This window comes from Dermacentor albipictus, chromosome 1 (assembly GCF_038994185.2).
Source record: "Dermacentor albipictus isolate Rhodes 1998 colony chromosome 1, USDA_Dalb.pri_finalv2, whole genome shotgun sequence".
NCBI lineage: Eukaryota > Metazoa > Arthropoda > Arachnida > Ixodida > Ixodidae > Dermacentor > Dermacentor albipictus.
Window position 1 is genome coordinate 189,387,679 of NC_091821.1, and position 21,721 is coordinate 189,409,399.

The 21,721-nt window shown below is 47.9% G+C and overlaps 1 protein-coding gene across 17 annotated transcripts in view; it reads right to left on the reverse strand.

The window, feature by feature from the left end:
• Positions 1–21,721, reverse strand: part of L (zinc finger protein Lobe) — a 287,693-nt gene that overhangs the window by 110,743 nt on the left and 155,229 nt on the right. For all 17 annotated transcript variants that reach the window (XM_065426791.1, XM_070530685.1, XM_065426792.1 and 14 more), the window contains one exon: positions 433–582. In XM_065426791.1, the coding sequence (XP_065282863.1) occupies positions 433–582 (150 nt within the window). The remainder of the gene's footprint in view (positions 1–432; positions 583–21,721) is intronic.

The following is a 21,721-nucleotide window of genomic DNA, read 5'->3' on the forward strand; positions in this document are numbered from 1 at the left end:
ACCTGAAGTTTTTAGACATCCGCTGTCCAGGACCGCATTTCCAGGGGTGTTATTCTGGACGTTGTGAAGCTACGCGATATTGTCGATTTCGCCATCTTTTATGATTCATTCCATTGCCTGTCTGGCCCACAGGGCAACCGCGTACTTTAAGATTCGATTATTTGTTGGCACGAACTACGAATCTGAAGGGCCAGCGACAGCGCAGCTGAGAGAGAAAAAAACACAAAGCAATCTTAATGGTACCAACAACCACTCCGCTTAAACGGGGGGATGCTCATAATACCCACCAAATGCAACCACCCACCCATCCATACATTCGCACTAGCCACCCCTTTGGAGCCGCCGTCCGCGGGACCCGGGAGAGCACCGAGGCCGGGGCTGTCCCGAGACCGGAGAGCGGCGCTCCGCGAGCTCCCGAAACGCGCGGCTCACCGCGGTTGCAGTCGACGTTTCTGTGGAGCAGCAAGCTGTGCACGCTGTCGAGAGCCAGGCCGCAGCCGTCGCAGTGGAACGGTGGCCTCTCCTCGTCCTCCCCGGCTGCCCGAGCCGCGTCGCAGGGAGGCTCCGGTCCCTGGTCAGAGCCTGCACCAGAGTGCCCAAGACCATATCCTTTCACCATCGACGCACTGAAATTTTCTGCACTGCCTCCTCAAGCAGACGAGCCAGACAGGATCGTTAGCCGCGTAGGATTCGGGGCATTTACGCGAGACAGCTTCGTTTGCTTGCGAAAATCGAACAATAAAAAGGCAGATTCAGGAAACGGGTGTATGACTTGCAAAGAAGTGAGGAAGTCTATGGGTAAATGGACACGGTCGTGGAGAGACACGCACTAAAGATGACAATAAACAAGACATGCGCTGACGTTGTTTGTGTATTTCACTTAGTGAGTGCTTTTCCGTTCGGGCTTGCGTAGACAATTCGTAACGAAGAAGCAATTAATCCGGCAAGAAGTTATCCGACTATAGGAAGCACTAGTGAAAGCTCACTTTCACGTTGTAATCAGTGTGTATTGTGTCACTAGAGTGTTTACTATGATTAAAACCTGTCCTACAACGCAGGAAGAGAGCAACAGAAAACAACTTAGAAAAATTATTTTGTTGCACACTGGAGTAAATGATTCAGAAATACGTTTCAACGAAACGAGAACTAGTACACACTGTTAAAGCCTGGCTGCACTGATTCAGAGCCGCAGATCTTTAGACGGCAGTCATCGCCTCGCTTATATCCGACATTTCATTGCATGCCTCTTTCTTTATTATATATTGTCGTACTTCAATACTGTTAAATATGTATGATTGTCATTCGCAAGTTCACGTTTTGAACAAGCGCTGAATGGCTACTTTCTAATACACCTGCGGACAGTATCGAAACGGAACTGAACCGAAAACCGATAACCGGAAAAAAACCTTATTTTTTCTCGAATCAGAGCTGAACCGGAAACGTTACGATTTGTTTCGCTCCGGAGCGAAACCAGAATGTAAAAATAACGGTTTTCGGTTGGCCATCTTTTCAGGTGCTTTTCATCCATGCATTGCCTGCCCTTGTGGCTCAACTATGCTACCTCATTTGTAAATACACACCATCTTCCCGTGATTTTAAACGTGGCAGCACCGTTAGTACGGTTTTCATCGTATTGCGTCAGAGGGCAGACAAAGTGCTGTGTTAACGTGACAATATCTGCATCGCATCCGACGCGTGGACTCGTCAGACTGTGATGCACGCAAAGCACCCGAGACAGTGGAGCACGTATACTAGTTGATTGTCGACAGTACGGCCGAACGACAGACATTGATCTCTTCGTTAGACTGATTAACAATAGGCCGTTCAGTGAAAAACTATGACTGGGCCAATGACAGGACATATCCATAAGGCGAACGGTCAAGGCTCTAGTTAGAATATTTAGTTAACACAGGCCTAGGTTCAAGGCTTTGAATGAGCCATTCTAACACGAACGTGTATATAATCGCATCCTGGTGCCTGTCCTCATCCTTACTCCTCAGTCCCTTATTTTCCACCCCTTCGCTTTCCCCCTGAGTACAGCAGCAAGCTGGAGGACTCTCTGCATTCCCTCAGTATGTCCTTCTCTTTCTCTCTTTCCCTCAATAATACTTCGCTTCACGTAGATTCCGTCATTGGTGTTAGATCTGCATATTTTTTTTTTTTTTGTAACTACGTGCAGCATGAGGAGCCAACGATAGCCGTAAACTTTCAGTACAGCTTGCCACCAACATCAAGTTTTTGCGCGAAATAAATTTGTCCTGTTTTCCTGTAATTATTCTTCGGTTATGCAAATAAACTTGAAGCGGTTCGAACCGGTTTGAACCGTTATTTTTTTGCTCATGAGTTGAACCGGAACTGACCCGTTTGCGGTGAACCCAAACAAAAATCGGAACAAAGGAAATTTCGGTTCGACACTCTGCCTGAAGATGCATAGAAATTAACTTTGACTCCTTTAGTGAATTTATCTCTACTCCGAATTCATATTTCAGCTTGCTTCTTATCTCCATTTCTAAAACCGCCACGGACGGTATATAATTTACGAGCCTTGCATGTGTGCCCCACCGTGCACACTTTTATTGTGTACCTGTTTTTCGACCACTTGCGAGCAGCAGGACACTCGAACTGCTGCGCATGAAATTGTGTATTTCTCATGTTCTGTCAGAAAGGTGCGAGCGCCTTGCTCGACGTGAAAAATGCACTAACGCCAGGTAGAGGTGTTCGAACAGAAACTTTTGGAATAGAATAGAATAGGAATATTCGCGAAAAACGACCTTCGAATATCGAATCGAATACCCGAATATTTTTAACTTTTTAAACAAAGTGAAAGTTAGAGCATCTTTGGAAAGAAAAGGCGTTCTTTACGTTATTTGCTAGACCTAATGCAGCTAACAGTTGGATGAGAGGCCAACTGAGCAGCTTATAAATGAGAAACAAAGCAAAAGGTGAACGTATCCTGATGCAGCATGACAATGACAGTAATGAAACAATGGAACAGCTCATTCCCTGATGCATGTAGTGCTGGTCGGAAGGCTTAATTTGAATACACTACAGCCGTATAGTGCTATTTGAAAGGAGTTCTTAAGGAATCCTGTTATGGTAAGAGTGGTCAAATAATGTAGTGTGCTGCATAAATCGAGATGGCGAACTCGTAGGCTGCCTACGGCGAGACGTGCTTGATTGACGACTGGAAACTATTGTACACGAGTTACCTCCTCTGTGAATATGCTCAAAAACTGGTTCCTTTGGGCAACGACCACGGTTCTGCTGTAGTAGAATTATTCGAAAGAGTCTGTCACCACTATGTGCTTGCATCAGGCTTCTAAAAAAAGCGTCAAATGTCGTCCCAACGGAACGGAACGAATATCCGAACGGAACAAACAATCTACAACTTCGAACAGTAATCTGTCGTATCGAATAGCAATGACCATTCGACTCGTATTTGAAAATTCAAATATTCGCGCACCCCTAACGTCACGTCGCGTAAGCGCAACGTCAGGCCATACTTGACGGGCACCCAGCAATGGCGCATGTCGCACTTTTGCTACATGTGTAGATATTCAGCGACCGACACATCTGCTGGGAAAAGATGTGCGAATAAATTACCACAAATAGAAGATACGTCTTTTTGACCATCATAGTATTTACTGGGATAGCAAAAAACGTGGGCGCGAGCCGAAAGAAGCCGGACATTAGGTCAGTCGAGGACAAACTTGGGGCTCTTACTGCGTATATCACCAAGGGGTAACAAGCAAGTGTAAAACGTGAAAACGTGTAAGTTTCGGCACAATTGGTGGAAGGACAGACAGAGAAGTGGTTAACGCCCGTCACAATTCCGCAGTCGCAACGGTACCTACAGAATGGCTGAGACGAGTCTTGCTGTAGACGCTGGCAATTTCCTCTTCGTACTTAAAATGCCGAATTTAATATCCTTTTTCACACATATAACGAAAATAATACGACATACATATTATGAATATACATTATAACAGAACTCAGAAACAATATAAACCCAGACTTGCTGGCGGTGGCCTTAGAATAAAGTTTGTGCTGCGGCTGTAAGGCGTCCACCTCCACGTGCCCACTGAGCCCCCCTCCCTACCCCACCCCGTGACCAAACAAACATAAATTGCTCTCGTCGTTGCATTTATTGCCGACGATTGAGATCACCTGGCATATTTGAAGCGGTACTCATTAGTTCGGCGAACATGGTGATGAAGCCCTCATGTTCCAACTGGGACAGGTCAGATTCCTTAACTGCGACGTTTAATACCCACCAAATTCAGCAAAAACCTAGAGCACTATATTGCACGCTGCGCGCTATTGAAATATAAGGAGGTAACGGGTCACAAATATGCATACTCAATGTCCATGAACTCGGTTGACGCTGATACGAGGTGGCAATAACAACATTTAAAGTACTACGCGTTATTCTCCCGCGGAACATCGGTTTCCCATCGTTGAGAACAGTCAGGCCACTGCGTCGAACACAGTCGGGAAGGCAGAGCCCTCGGACGGAACGCTCTTGCCCCACCCCACGGAGGCTAATAATAATAATAATAATAATAATAATAATAATAATAATAATAATAATAATAATAATAATAATAATAATAATAATAATAATAATAATAATAATAATAATAAAAATAATAATTGACACACATCCAAACACAATACAAAGAAATAATAATAATAATAATAACAACAGCAACAACAACAACAACAACAACAACAACAATAATAATAATAATAATAATAATAATAATGCTGTTCTTGATGATGATGGAAACTATGGCGTTTAAATTTTCAATGCAACTCCCAGGCATTGCGAGGCGCCTTAAGTGTGAGCTCCAGAGTAATTTAGAACACCCGTGGTTCTCTAACGTGCATCCAAAGCAAGAAATTGTGCGCATTCAGCCCCCGGCAGATTGCGGCAGCAGCAGCCGTGAAGTAAATTTATATATATATTCTAAAACGCACTTATCTAAAGTAAGTAAGGAACTTTTCACATATGTACCCGCTTCTTTCATCTCGCCAATGATGTCTCTTTTTTTTTCATGAGCATTAGGAAGGTGTACCCTATAGTAGAATAAATATTTTCCGGCCACTATAAATAAATCCCACACCATTCGCATATTTGCGCCGAAATGTGAACGAGTCAAGAATTTCCATAGCCGTTATACTGGAGTGCTGCAGTATTCGGCTCGGTCGTACGCGTTCAGGAGAAGCTCACGCACAGGCAGAGCAGACCGCGTGCCACGGAGCGTGCCGGCGGCCGAGTGCCTGATTGCATGGCGGACCGTGACAAGTGTCGATCGGCTGTCACTGAGGCAAGCACGCATGAGTGGCTGTTAAGCATCGCAGGTCGGCCCCTGCGGCCGATTCCAAGCAGCGCCCACACGCACTTGGGGTACCGCATTGGCGAGCCCTGTCCAGGGCCCGGTGACCCGAGCCTACGACGCCGCGAACTTCTAATCCCAGTGCCTGATTGCATGGTTTTACGGCGCGCATTCAGCGTCAGCCGGAGGCTAAGCCGCGGCGACGCGAGGCCGGTCCCAGGGGCTTCCCAGCAAGACAACTGCACCTAGAAATGCCTCCCTTGCTCGCCCCCCGCCTGCCGAAAGCCGCACTAAACCAAAGCGGACAGCGGCAAAGAGCTCTCTGAGAAGTCATCCATCAATTGGAAACAGCGCCGAAGCGCGCTCCCCGTCGCTCGCTCTTCCCGCCGGTGACGCCGTTCCATGGGAGCCCAAGGCAAAAACAAGGCGTCCCCCTGACGGCGAGACTTATAAATCACGATCCGCGGCTCTCCTCCTCGCCCCCGCACCAGTCAGCGCACCGTTCTGTTGCGTGCGCCCCGGAGCGCGGGCTCCGCCGCCGATTCTGGGTATCGGGGACGCTGCGTTGGCTGATCACGTCGCTCGGACACCGAGCGGCCCAGGGACCATGGGCGGCCGCCGTTGGGAAACCGACGTGTCGTCACTAATTCTGACTTCTTAGCTCTCTCTGTCTAGGCGATGGCTTTTCCGCGGCATGATTGTTTTCATTTAGGGCGAGCAACCGTTCGGCAGCGTTATTGCACTGACGACAAATATTTTTTTGCCAGAAAACATCACAATATACTTCTCTCTTAGTGTGAAAGTCTCCATTGCGCTGCCTATATGAAGCTATTCACTGAGACGTAGCTGAAATAGAACTGCGCGGCCGAATTTATACATGATTGTTTGATTACCTGCGTGCGCCATTTGCTTATAATACGTGTCAACACCCGTTGGAAACGTAACTGAGACGAGATCAAGCAAGAAATTTTTCAGGGCGGTGTTCTGAGTCCTACCTTTTTCAGCATCGGCCACAAGGGTGTTAAATTGGTTCATCCACCGGGAGTTAAAATTTATTTACCGTCAGGAAGAAGAATACAACTTCAACGTCAGTGTAATACAACGTCAATACAGTACAACGTCAGTGGAAGAATACAACTGGCGATTTCGACACTGTCGAGATACCTGGAATACACTGTGGTCCAGGTGTTGCCACTCCTGAATTGCGCCAAGCTATTCCACTCAAGAGACACAAGGTCTCGCGATATCCGTTGAAGATTTTGGGTTCCGATGATATCCTAATGATAGAACCATACATTCCTGGGCGTAACATTCGATTCCTTGTCTTGGATTACACATGTTCGCCGACTGAAGAAAAAGCGTATTTATATCCTGTGAACGCTGCGCATGTTGACGGCAGTACGTGGGGCTGTTCTGTCTCAACCACCTCCATCCTTATAAGACTCTCTTCACTGAATAGCTGAATTGTAATCTTTCAGCATTGCAGCTACACTCCCTATAGACTTGACCTGTAGCTCATCGAGAGTATGCAAGCTCAAGCGCTCAAAATTCGCTTGGGGCTCCTGAAATTCACATCTACAGTGAGATAATATATATCGTGAAGCACGACGGACGAGCCTCCGCACATGTGACGCAAGAACGGCTCGAGACAGGACTCCCGAACGCAACTTTACGGACATTAATTCGCCGCGACCTCGTCTTTGCAAGCCATGACGCATGTCCCGAACTGTTAGCGCCCTGTTCCAGCTTAACTTCTTCCTTGGCCATTCTCTCCGTGTATACACCACAATCCCAGGAATCAGCAAAAAGCCAACGATGACTCCACCTGGCCTACAGTTGTTCTTTCTTTCTTTCTTTTTCACATTAGAGCAATTCTGATGACGCAATGCATTGATAACAATGAAATCTGTATAACGTCTCTGGAAACCACGGCTAATCACAACCATAAACAGGTAAACCACGGCCATAAGATGTATAGAGGTGTCATACGTTTAGTCGTTTATTGGAAGAAATTGTGCCATAAGACGCCGTCTACTCCAGTTGAGATGGATGACGTCCGAGCTGCATCGTATACTTCTTTTTCTAAGGCTCGGACTTATCTCTATGTATAACCAAAATAATCTCGAATGCCCTCAGTCAATAAGTTGACCGGTTCAATGTCATACACGTCCAAGCTACGTGGAAATTCGGAAAGCCACAAAAACACAATGCAGAGATAATCTATAGACATTGCGACGTTATAAAAGCGCTATACTGCCCCTCAGAGTAAATGCCAGGTGATGCATACGGATGTAGCGGTTATTTCACAAAAAGGACGGGTCTCCTTCGTAAGCCGAATTCATTCCGAGATTGCGTACATGCAGATGTACCAACGAAACCCTGCATTCATTGTTTTTAAGACTATTGGTGTCGAGGACATAGCGTGGCGCTGTCTGCCGGAATCTCTCCGTGACGTAGTAAACGTCACCACGTGATACCGATTACGAAGTGTTCGACATCTCCAGCGGCTCAGCCCGTTCAGCCACTGTTGTTATCGTGTTGCAAGCATTGAATGTGTGCGTCTTAACTGCAAAACAAACTGGTGTGCAGGCCAACAAAGGTGCTTGGCGAGCCAACGTATACGGCATCGTCCACTCTCGCCAGAGCGTGTGCACGCGGCGCCACGGACGACTAACGTGAAGAGGCCACGCGCGTATGTGGGAGCTGTTATGAAATTTACCTAGTAACCTACAACTCGGAGCACTCGCACATCTCGTGTACATTGATGGTTACTGAGGCAAGCGTGATTGCGCGCACCTATCTCTTGCTTTTGAGCGCACGGTGCCCGGCCGAGAGTTAAGATTTAGATTCGCGTTGATTGCCGCGTGCATGATTCACGGCAACACTTCGCCCTAGTTTTGAGCGCGTAATTAAATTGGCGACGCATATGACGCGTTGATATTGGTTATCAACTTCGCATGACATTTAATAAAGGTGGCCATACACACGGCAGAAAGTTAGGTGGGCGGATGAGATTAAGAAGTTTGCAGGGACGACATGGCCACAATTAGTATATGACAATTAGTACATGACAATTAGTACATTTTCGCCTGTTGGAGAAGTATGGGAGAGGCCTTTGCCCCGCAGTGGGCGTAACCAGGCTGATGATGATGATGATGACGCACTCATGGCGCAATAACAGTACTGTTCTCACATTCGTCGTGGCGAGTGCGGCGTGCCACTTTCGCCATAAATATTGCGGGACGACGATTTATCATCGATATATTTTAATAAGTGGGGCTTCAACCGATTAAATTTTTTGTGTCCTCATTTCATGCTTCCACTATTTGCGCTTGTCTGCGCAGGGTATTTTCACTGATGTGAAATCAAGTGAGCACGCCGCAAGCGCAGTGTGTATCGCTTGCTCGACTCTTAATTACGATCCCCCTATTGCGTTTTCAGCGACTGCCGGTTTCTAGCATCAACCAATTCGTTGACCAGCACTTCAGCACATCACGACTGCTAACAGAAGGAGAGGCAGTGTGTGAGGCTGACCACGTCCGAATATTCAGCGTAAAGGAACAGCATGAGGACGAATTCCGCCTAATTATATAATGTCCTAATTAATTAATCAAGTTCTAAAATATCATAATTCAATTAAATATGTCAATTAAAAATTGTAGAGCAACATGAAAAACTGCCGATACGGCTTTCTGTTGCTCAATACGTGCTACATAAAAGTGTTTTCCCCGAGCGCCAAAGAAGCCCGCGAATACACGCAAAGTGCCTCGAGCGGCCAGTCCCGCGGCAATTTCGCGTAATTTTGCGCGGTGACGGTGTTATCGCCCTTGGACTTTACACGGAACTTCAAGGCGATGGCTGAAATACGCTTGGAGTGTCCATATAATTGCTCTCGCAATAAAAACTTAACGTAATGAAATCACACCGAACACTTCACAAAGGCTAGCAAATCGTCAGGTTCCGCAGTTCACGTCGTGCGTAACCTCCCACAAGCTATGCAACCCGAAAGAAATCAGCCGCGAGCTTATCTCCAGCCCCCGATTCCGGTGAAGCTCGGTGTGTTTTGGATGGTCCAAGGGCCGGGCAGGAAGGTTCTGCGATGGCACTGATTCAGGAACAAGGCACCCTCTTTTCCAGCCGGGCGCGAATAAACGTCGTAAATTCTAACACGTACAGTCCAGGGAAGTTCCACGTCGTACTAACCGAACATTTTAGCTCCAACGCCGCACACAAAATCATCTTCGCGGAAGGGCTTGCTACACACGCGATAATGAATGTTGGGCTACTTCCCCATTCTCAGCTTTATCAACCATGCATCCTGCTGCTGCTTGGGTTTAGGGTACGCATGAAAACATGCACTGGGCTCCGTCGAATACGTTCGGCATAGCGACATTGAGCAGTAAACCATGCTGAAACAATAAACGAAATTACTGCCTTCGGGATGAAAGCCAGCGAGCAGCGCTGGCGTGGCTGGCGGCGGCAAAGGCGAGTCACGTGATGTCGTTTACTACGTCACAGCGATAGCATTGCCGGTTTCTCCTGTGGTGGCCCTCGAGGCCAAGACAAGCTATATACATAATGTAATCGAGTGTCTGAGTGCACTGTCAAATGTTACGAAGGATTTAGTGCTTCTTGCTGGGCTAGTTGTGTCATACTTGTTATGGTGTGATAGGACATTAAACAATATAAAGTAAGAACAAGTCTGAAAAGAGCTTCAACCGCAGCTAGGCGAAGGAAGACGCTCTTTCCTGTCCTGTTCCTTACATCACACTGTTTCGCATATTATTACAACATATCAAGTATGGAGGTTAACATCTACACTGACTCACTTGGTGCAGTGAAGGATCTGAAGAAAGGTACTAGGACATTCAAAATTCAAGTCGTCGCACTACAGTGCTACTCTGCATTTCATTCAGGGACAGAGTAGGAGTACGTTCAACAACTTGGCCCACCGAATGACTAGCTTACCATCTTTATCTGAGACGCCGCCAGCGTCGATTCCACCTGAGCCCCGAGTTCTACTCCATGCATAGAAGTCCATTCTCCAACGGGACACACACACCAGCATGTGCTTGCTTCATTCCCTTCAACCTTTCCCCAGTGGAGGACATTTTTCTTTAAAGGCTTTGGATTGGGGTGGCCCTGCTATCACTAGAATGGTGGCTGCTGCCATGGGGAAGACGACGAAGTGTCTTCTTGGCAGAACACTTGTTTCTATGCTCTGTGAATTTTTGGTGAAATCTTCGCCTCTCGAGGTGCCTCGCATCCCCGTCTTGCGGCCATGGACGCGGAGCCCACCAGAGGCCCGCCTGGCCAGAAGTCATCACGGCCGTCAACCGCAAGGAAGCGAGTTGGCTCCCCCAGTGACACCGAAGACACCGAGCTGTACTCTATGTCGGAAGCCGACTCATCCGACGACGGCTTCATACCCGTCCGGAGTAAGAGGGCGAAGAGAAAAATCGTCAACACAGCGCCGTCAACTCCTGCGAGCACAACGACTATGAAGTTAATGCCTGCGCGCTGGCCACACGTCATCATCTTTATGCCGGAAGAACCCTCAAGCAACCTACGACTGCTGAACAGGCAAGCCCTATCCATTTCTCTGGAATGTGCGGTGCCGGATCAAATTAAAGACATCAGAATAAATCCACCCAAGAATATACTCGCCATAGACGTGTACAACGAGAGTGCGCTTGGAAATCATGGAGCTCTGCGGAATCGAAATGCACCCCTTTATCCCGATCGACGATACATCCATAGCCGTGTAATTTACGACATTGACATTGCCATTCCCAATGATGACCTACCTAGCCTCATCAAGCCGGCAAACTAGGGCACAATCATTACGCAAGTGCGCCGCCTTGGGAATACGCGCTGCGTAAAAGTAATGTTCAAGTGGAATTGTATGCCATCCCACGTTAAAGTCGGACATTTCCGACATCCGGGTCGACCATTCATCCAGAAGCCGCTTCACTGCCATCAGTGTTTCAGGCTAGGACACGTAGATGGCGTGTGTACCAACTCGCTACTGTGTCCCCGTTGCGCTGAACCTCATGCAGAAGAGATCCGCGGTGCCACAGTTCTGAAGTGCGCTAACTGTAGCGGCCCTCACGCGGCCTTGCCGAAAGGCTGTCCCTGTATCAAGAAGGAGCGCGCGGTTCTCAAGCAAATGGCCAGAGACAATTCGGCCCACAGGGACGCAGCCGTAGTAGTCCGGCGTCGGCGTCGACGTCGGCACCATCGTACGTCTTCAAAGAAGGCGCATGCGTGAAGTGATAGTACCCACTCCACTGCGGCACTACTTAGTCGCGCCACGAAAGGGCCCACCACTTCCACGAAGGAAGCAGATAAGACTCTTTCTTTAGAGGAATGGCTTACGCTACCTCAGAAGGTCGCGGCCCCACCGGAGCCTTCTCCGGCCATGGATGATTCACCTAAAACAGATCGGTGCTACGTTCCCTCATGAAAGCCATCCGAGCGATTTTAGTGGACATGAGGACAACGTCTGCTCGAAGTGCACTTAAACTGCTGGACGCCTTAAGCCCAGTGCTTGAATCCCTCAACTAGAAAGATGGCTACCCATACCCCATCCTTCCGAAAAGAAGTCAAGGCAGCGTCCGTCATCCAATGGAACGCCAGAGGGCTAAAATCACGTCTTTCAGATTTTCGTCAGTTTGTGTACACCAATGTGCTTCCACTCATCGTCATTTGTGAGCCCAACTTGTCGAAACCAATCAGACTGTCAGGGTACGAAGTTATCATGTATTCAACAAATGGTGCATGCAGCAAAATCATGGTTTTTGTTCGTCGTGAACTTACCTATGTTTTGCAACCAATTGCACCCCATGACGACAATCAATATATATACATCGCAGTTAAAAAGAACAAACTCTTGTTTACTCTCATAGGCGTGTATATATTGCCTTCAAGCAATTTTGATACTAAAAGATTAGCAGATATTTTGAGTGTTTGTCCCGCCCCATGGGTCATCATAGGAGACTTCAATGCACATCATCCAGCAGGGGGAAGTACGAGGACAAATGCAAGAGGACGAAGCATCGCCTACAACTATGGCCTTACTCTCCTGAACGATGGTAGCCCCACCTTTCTTCGAGGCGTGACATACGGAAGCTGCCTCGGCCTTGCTTTCGTCTCCAACTCTCTCGCCAGATATGTGAAGAGGTTTCCAGATATTGAGACACATGGGAGTGGTCACATTCCCACCTATCTAAGCATCAAAGCCTTGTCTAGATCTGGTCCACGGAATACCATTCGGACGATTCAATGGTCCAACTTCAAATCTGATATGGAAGATGCCTGCCGCGAGGGCCTACCCTCTGGGTTAGTGCGAACACTTAAATATACGATGCAAAACGCCACTCGCATGATGACGATCTCTCCCACGCGAAACGACTTCGACATGGAATTAGAGCGACTTCGAGCCCTTCGAGCCCTTCGTCGACAAATATTCGTGTTCTGCAGGCAGCACAAGCTCAAGCACTCAGAGTTTGCTTTGGTTTGTCCAGGTGCACGTCAACAGAGGCAACTACTGCGATTGCTCGGGACCATCCAATGCGAACTCACATTACAGTAGAAGCCCTGAGAACGCACATCAGACATTTTGCACGTGCCCCTATCACCACCTTGCAACACACCTTCAGACAGGCACTACGCATCATTCTCTAAAACTATCGTCAAGTACAACGACAAACTTCCCTCGGGCTTCACCGCTGCATCTAAATCATCGCACCCCAGTACATCTCAGTGTACCAGGAATCGGGAGAAAGTCTGAGCTGTCGTCGGCTGTGCTGAAACAACTGTCTCTGCTTCTTCTGCACGAGAGGTATGCGGACAGTGTACATATTTATACTGATGGTTCCACCAACATTCAGTGTTCGTCCGGTGTTGTGGTTGTCCCAGCAAGAGCTATTACCATCAGCTTTAGGACTGACCCCCCAACGACATCGACATCTGCGGAACTAGCTCCTCTTCGCGCTGCACTTTGTTTCGTCAATCGGGAACCACCTCGACAATGGTCAATCTTCAGTGACTCAAAGGCAGCCCTACAATCTGTGCTATCAGCTCTGTGTCGCGGGCCACATGAACAGCTCGTATTCGTTTTAGATGCCTACTCCATACATCACATGAGAAAGAACACCGCGTGAAGTTTCAGTGGCTGCCAAGTCACTGCGGCGTCATAGGAAACGAAGACGCCGATAATGCCACTCGGGCAGCCCTTGAAGACACACAGGAAGAGGCCATACCCCTTTCATGGTCGGACGCAGCCAGCAGACTTCGAGTGCTTGAACAGGAGATCACACTCTCTCTATAGTGCACACCAAACAGCCAGAGCAACCGGAGCAATCGTCAATACCACCTGCCCTCTTTGATGCATCTCTGTATGCCAACTAGACTCCGCCGAAGAGAGGCCACTCTGCTTTATCGCTTATGGCTAGGGGTAGCATTCACCAAATCTTACTAATTTCGCATTGGAATGGCCGACAACGCTCTCTGCAATGCCTGTCTTTGCGAGAAGACGCTAGAACACATTCTGTGCGACTGTCCTGAATATAATGTTCAGAGACAGTCCCTAGCGTCCGTTGTAACGCACCTTGACAATAGACCATTGTCAGTTGAAACGATTTTCACATGTCGCCGAACAGAAGACATCGCAACTGAAGGCGACGAAGGGACTGCTTCGGTTTTTGAAAGAGACGGGCTTGGACAAGCGGCTGTGACAGTGATGTCACGTATACCACGCAAGAGTGACGGACTGTAACTGACGATGTGTGTGCTGTGCTATGCTTCCCATCTTTCATCTCCCCATCCCGCTCTCATGTGTAGGGTAGCAAACCGGTTGAGCTAAACTGGTTAATCTGCCTGCCTTTCCTTTTCCACTTTTTCCTTCCTTCCTTCCTTCCTTCCTTTACTAGCATAGTGGCTGCTATCCCCTATTTGACAACCCTGGAACGTGTCTTAAGTGCCCGACTCTTGCGCCTATGACGGATACTTATCTCCTGCTGTGGTTGTGTACTCGGAATATTAGGCACAAGATATTCAGTGACGCCAAATTCAAGCGTAATGTTCAAGGGGACTATACCCGTTGAATAAAAAACAAATCTGTAAACTCATTGTTGCAGTACCTGCACGGCCCAGAGCTGCATGCGTTTATTTATTGTTCCTTTTTTCACTACTATATATGCGTTGCGGCAATTCACCCGTATAACGAGAAATCACCACGAAGTCATACGCCTTTACCAAAGATGCCCTCTTTGTGCAATCCACGGCGCAGATCCCGTTCTCCTGTGAGGGCACCAGAGCTATTGTCCCGTACAGCGGATAGCGCACGAAACTTGCCTGCCGAACCTACCATCGTCGTCAGTATGCACCTCTTTACTGCATTCATCGATCCGCAGTGCGCCTTCGCCGTCTCCCAGAGACTGGTCAAGCAAGTCGATCGAGGGCTTCTTTCATCGCTAAGGCTTCGTGTGTACTACACCAGAAGCTTTTTATGGTCGTACAACTCAGCTCGCAATCGTGCCTTGGGTGTAAGCTCACTGGAGACGTTGATCACGTGATGTGTCAGCGCCGGCGCTATGACCCAGCTTGATTAGCAGTAAAAAAACATTACTGCATGTTGGGGGCGAGGACTAACGAAGTCGCCATCTGTCGGGAGCGCCTCGCTTGCGTAGTATGAGGGATAACCGCCTGGCCGTTGAGGCCGCGAAGACTCACCGTAGTCAACGCGCGGAGTCTGCTTCGTCCTTCCCCCCTACCTACGTGTAGGTTAAGGGGCGGGCACCCCAGCTCGGTGGAATATTAAAGTTTTCAATCAATCAATCAACGCGGCGCGCTCCTCATTGGTTTTCGCTAGCAGCGCTCAATAAAAATACCACACGGGAGCCCTCCTGCACATTTCTGTAAGTACTCTAGAAACGAGGAAAGTCTTTATTGTCAAAAATAATAATCTTGGGCAAACAAAAAGCTCGGTACAGTTTACAGACGCTTTCTTTTTACCGAATACACAGTGAATACCCACTGCACGCGGCCGCCGCGATGGAGTCACCCGAACCGGCTTCTTGTGTGAAAAGTAGGCAATCGCCGAGAGAAAACTATGTGAGATATGTCCTTATAGTGGGCTGTCTGTATACCCAAATGGAGCGTGACAGAATAATGCAGCGAACGCATGGGTTCACAGTGACGTACCGACAGCGCGTCTGCATGCATGTCCGCGCACGATGTTTCGCTTTCGCTGCGAGCGCGTTTTCGCACCATGCCGTGAGCTTTAGGCCGCAACATATTAGCATTAGAAAGTACAGAAGCAGCCATTGTTGCGTGGACGCTATCAAAGCTGTTCAAAAATAATTTCGTCATGTGCCGCAACGACAATCGAATCCTTTTCTTTCTTTTCTTCTAGATTCTTAGATATTTCAATATCATTATTTCTCATGTTGCGCCGCACTGTATGTTTATCGGTGTTCTCAGCGAGCAATTTCCCGCTGCTTTTCTTTCTTAATCAAGTACATACATTCATTATTTGGTGCTAACACAAACGTGAGCGTATGCCATGCGTTTTTTTAAAATGTACTTCTTGCCGTTCCCTTTTCGTTCCAGTGAACTTGCAAGTATGTAGCATCAACAAGTTCATAGACCAAAGCTTCATGACATTAGCCGGGCAGTGTGCGCGGCCAAGCCTCTCAGCGCGCTTTCGGCTATTCACCGAACATCGCAGCCCCGACGCCGTACCAGAAATCTTCCTCGCGGAAGTGCTTGCTGCACACCCAAGTTGTAGCCGATGGCTTTTTAAGTTTCAGGATCCAAGCTTCACGCAGCTTGTGCTTCGGGTACGTGTCAAGGCTGACACCAAGCTCCGTTGCGTACGTCCGGCGCTGCGACACCGAGCAGTAGCCTACCACGTTTGACGCCTTAAAAGGCAGCTGCTCCCTAGTAAAGTGCTTTCAAGTGTTGTCAATCAGACACTCGAAGCGGGAAACTTCTCCACTTAATCAGAACCTCAGCGCAGGTTGGGCTTTCGTTTTCAGCTCGCTTCAGCGCTTCCGAAGCAGCCGAAGCGGCCGCTGTGTCCACGTGATCCCTCATACTAAGTCACGCCGACGGCGGCGCCAGCTCTTCCAGTGGTTTAATAGAAAACGGAAAGCAATCCTAGTCACAAATAACTTGCTGCTCATTTACGTTAGTCATGACTTATCTCTCTTTCCCATACCCAGAGTTGGGTAGTCAACCAGACGCATTTCTGGTTAACATCCCTGCTTTCTCTTTTTATTTCTTCATCCTCCTCCTATAGACACTCTGCTCTTTGTTCATCTAGACTTGCTACTTATTAATTTGGTTGCTTTCATTTAATCTCAATCAATTTCGCCTGAAATAGCAAGCTCTCAATTTAGCAAGGCTGACACGTTCAGCTTTCCCGAAACTTTTCTCTCTCTCTCTTTCCTTGCATTCAATGTCTCCGGCTGCAGGAGGCGTGCATGTAGGTTGAGGGATCTTAATATGATCGCGAGTAATTAGTTTTTAAAAAAACGAGTCACTACTAAAGTGGAACGAAATGTTGTGTCGCCCGTTTCCTTGCTACGCCTGCAGGCCTACCGAGTTACCAGACGCACTGTCGATTACAGATAAGATGGATTCGACTCTAGAAGCATTCGACAAGCCCTCAGAAGGTACCCATACAAGGCCCATCAAGTTACGAACTTGCTGACAGGCTCCCAATACGGCGGTGCGCTGTCCGTTACCAGGCGGCCGGCTCGGGGCGTTTCTACTCCGTCATCTCGAACCGAAGGTTTGCTCTTGTTTATCCGTGTCACGAACGTCGACAATGTGGATACAGTGCTGTCGACATTTATAATAAGCAAGTGACCCTTCCATCTATTGGGTACGCCGTCCGCGGTCCGCAGGGTCGCGCATAGCTGAGCACGCGCGAAACCAGCAAGCGCGGCGTGGAGCTCCGAACTTGGCGGCGAGGCGTCTGGACGCGTCTTCGCACCTCGGACGCGCTCTCGCAATCCGAAACAGATGAGCCGGTCGCGGCAAAGCGGGGTGCGGGTTCGTTCGGTGCGCAAACGGGGCGGCCGCATGCGCGCAGGTCGAGAGCAGCCATCCGTCACTGCGCGCCGCAGCAAGGTCACATCGTCGCCCCTAGCTAGACTCCTTCCCATTCCCGACCGCTCATCGCGACAAAGGGCGCCGCGCGCTCTGGCGACACCGGCGGCGGTGCGTGTGGGGACGTGCTTCGTTCACTCATCCAGTGCGCGGTCGCTCATGGGCGTCTCCAGGCAGTCGAAGAATAAACCTAGCCTGCGCCCATGCCGTATAGCATACGATAAAGTTAGCGACAAAGAGCACTTTTCTGCCAACCAGCCCCATTCGTTGACTGGAGCGTATCACAAATATACCAAGGATGCGGAATAAATATCTGCGATATTTTCCTTTGAACTGTCTCCAGTTTTCCTCCATGACTCAAAGTGCAACCTGTCACGGACTTCTTACGCTACCGGACTACTTATGGTAATTGCCGAAATATATCCAGAGGGATACAAGTTTTAAGCTGGGTGAGGAAAATGTACGCGCATGTGAGGTGCGCCTTTTAAGCGGAGTCTGTATCACCTGAGCTTTTTGGCGGCATAGCTAAACGGGAAATAAAGGCCGATAATTAAAGACGCGACTTCAACTCGGAAGATAAAGCAAGCGTACTCACACGGCAAGCTTCACCAGCCGTATTCCTTAATATAGGCCGCTCTACCTATTAAAATTATCTGCACGCTATTAGCGCGATGCTGGTGGTAAGATTTAGTAAGATTTAGTGACGTATGCTTTAGTTAAACATTACTAAAAATACCTAAAACTAAAACTAAAAGATCATCGCGTTGCCCTTCGACTATAATGCTTGGATTACCCCGTGAGGCGCAATCTGTTGCAGTACTCACTGACGCACATCAGTTACCCCTGAGTCTGCGAGCAAACCAGAGAGCTCTGTATCATATTGAACGCCTGCACCGCGCATCGAATGGTCAATCGCTCCTTGACCGTCTCATTCACCACCCGTTATCTCGCATGGAAAACATGGCGGCATTATTTGTGAATATCACTGACTTTTCTTAACATGCTGCTTCAGTTACGCCTCCGCCTCCGAAATATATCACGAAACACGTATTCCCTAGTTACCTCACAATCCTTGACATACACAAAAAGTCTGACATGCCTGTTTCGGCAATACTCTAATTGACTCAGTCTGACTCGTTCGAAATATTTCCATATGATCTTCAAGTATTCACAGATGCATCTGTACACAGCGACAGTCAGGGCGCCTCTGCAGCTTTTTTTCTGCCCTTCGACTCAAGTACGACGTGTCTTTCAAATAGCTAATACAACTTCGTCAATAACTGCGGAGCTAGCAGCGATTAATGTTGCACTGAAATACGTGCAAGAACAGTTAAGCACATCGAAGATTGCCATCTTTACGGACTCCCGCGCTGCCCTTAGCAAGTTACAACGCAGTCAGATTGATTGCCCAGTTGTGCGCAGCATTAATGACTCTGCCAACGAAATCGCCTCACATGGGGTACCTCTCGATGCTCAATGGATACCTTCACACGTAGGAATTGCCGGTAATGAAGAGGCTGATCGACTGGCTTCAACTTGCACTCATAACGACTGTGTCTGCCCTGAAATTTTGTGCAAGCTTGATGACGCTCGTCTGCTGATTCGTCACCACCTACTCAAGCAACATCCAGACCAGCGCGTCGCAAATGGAACGTTCCCGTCCCGTGTTCGCGGTCGAGGCTTGCCTCGTCGCGCTAGAGCGCAACTATTCAAGTTGAGGGTTGGCTGCGTGAACGTGCGCGAACGTTTATACAGACAAGAACGTATGGCCAGTCCATCGTGTACGTCTTGCGGCTGCTGCGAGACACTTCAGCATCTGATATTGGCGCAGCGCATGTCGCTAGTGAGGAACTATATATCGTCTCCTTGGCCTGAGGTGTACGATACTCGACGACTGTTTGTACCCCAGTGGTTGTGCGTCTCGACGTGATCAGGCTCATCACGCTCTACTTATTTTTCTAGAATTAACTAATTTAGGTTCACGTTTGTAGCGTCGATACTATTTCTTCTATTTACCGTTCTACAGTTGCGTGACCTTCAGTGACCGGTCCTACTGTGTGTTCTACTTCATTCTTTTAGATTTGTCCTGTTGCTCTTTCTTTCCTCTTTCCTCCCCTCCTTCCTATCTTCCATTTCCGTGTTGCTGTCACCTCCTTTCTGAAAAGTAGGCAGACGTTGTGCCCCTTCCGGTGGCCAGTTGTCGGCCTACTCCTCGCTTTCCTTTTACTGTTAAATGTATATAGGTTTTCAAAATAAATAATAATAATAGTACTAAAAGAACAAACTAGGCAGACTAGGCAGACTATAGGCAGTTGTTCCAACAGTACTTCCACCCATGTTACACTGCATTTCGCAGCGCCCACTGCAGTTCCTTTTACCTCAAATGTTTGACAGCGAAGTTGTTACACTCTAGTAGGTTGGAATTCTTCGTGTCCGCGTGAGCGGTGCTCGCACAAAAACAAACGCAGCTGCATGGCTTTGTGTTTGAGCTTTCGCGTAACAGAATTATGTTTTCTCGTATATTGAAATTGCAATCCGATGCTAGCTTGTCTGCAGGTTGTGTGTAAGTCGTACTTTACGAATTTTCTGCCGCATTTTACTTTGAGAAATTCAATTAGTACAAAAACGCACTTGTGCTAGGAGGAGGACCTAAAAGAATGAGGATGTATGCTGCGCTAACATTACCGCCACCTAGTAGCTGCGGCCACTCAGACAGACTTCAAACGGCAGCTGTCTTTCAGCTTCCGCGTAATAGATTTATGTTTTCTCGTATATTCGAATAACAATCCGACGGCGCCCAGCTTGTGTGGAAGTCGTACTTTACGCATTTTCCTGACGCAATTGAGTTTTAAACATTCATTTACTTCAATTATGCATTAGGGCTTGGCGGAGGGCCTAGAAGGATGAGGATCCATGCTGCACTTCCGCACACGTGCGTGCGCATGTGGAATGGAGACGAATTTTTATTTTCTCTGTCTCTCTTGTTTTTTTTTTTTTGCTAACACTTTTTGTTGACAATTTCATCACCCCGCCCATGATTCTGTCGTCCTTGACTGTGCTTCCCTTCCTTTGGCGTGCACCCATTCTGTAAGTGAACTTGAACTTTGAACTTTTTTTGTATCTATACAACGTACAGATGACAAGGGCACAGACAAAAAGACACAGACTCTAATGGTTTACCGGTTATCTGCCCTACGCATTACCTGGCCTGCCCAACTCCATCTTTTTTTTCTCTTAATGTCAGCCAGAATATCAGTTTGCCCTCTGATCCACACCGCTCTCTTCCTGTCTCTTAACGTCACGCCTAACATTTTTCGCTCCATTAGTCTTTGCGCGGTCTTTCACTTGTTCTCGAGCTTCATTGTCAGCCTACAAGTTTCTGCCCCATGTGTTAGCACTGGTAAAAAAAAATAAATTAAGGGGTTTTACGTGCCAAAACAACTTTCTGATTATGAGGCACGCCGTAATGGAGAACTCCGGAAATTTCGACCCCCTGGGGTTCTTTAACGTGCACCTAAATCTAAGCACCACGGGTGTTTTCGCAATTCGCCCCCATCAGAATGCGGCCGCCGTGGCCGGGATTCGATCCCGCGACCTCGTGCTCAGCAGCCCAACACCATAGCCACTCAGAAACCACGGCGGGTGTTAGCGCTGGTAGAATGCAATGATTATGCACTTTTCTTCTCAACGACAGTGGTAAGCTGCCAGTTAGGATTGGTTAATGTCTGCCGTGTGCAAACCCAACCCATTTTTATTCTTCTGTAAGCTTCATTTTCATGATCAAGGTCCGCTGTGAGCAATTGACCTAGATAAACGTACTCCTGCAACGACTCTAGAGGTTGACTGGAGATCCTGAATTCTTGTTGCCTTGCCAGACTAGTGAACATTACCTTTGTCTTCGGCATAATAATCTTCAACCCTATACTCTTACACTTTCTCGGTTAAGGTCCTCAATCATTTCTTGCAATTCATCCCCAGTATTGCTGAACCGGCCAATGTCATCTGTAAGATGGCATGTGTCATCTGCGGAAAGATTGAGGAAGAAGTCAAAAATGGCCGCATAGTGAAATCAGTGAGAAGTAAACTTGCCATAGGGCGAGGCAAAATGTACGCAATTGAAGGATAAACACGATAATGTCACCAGAAATTTCGACGATATCGTAAAAGCAGCAGAATAATTCTATATTGACCTATACAGTACTCAGAGCAGCCACACAACCTTCAATGGAAGTAGTATTGAGCAAAATACAGAGATTCCTTAC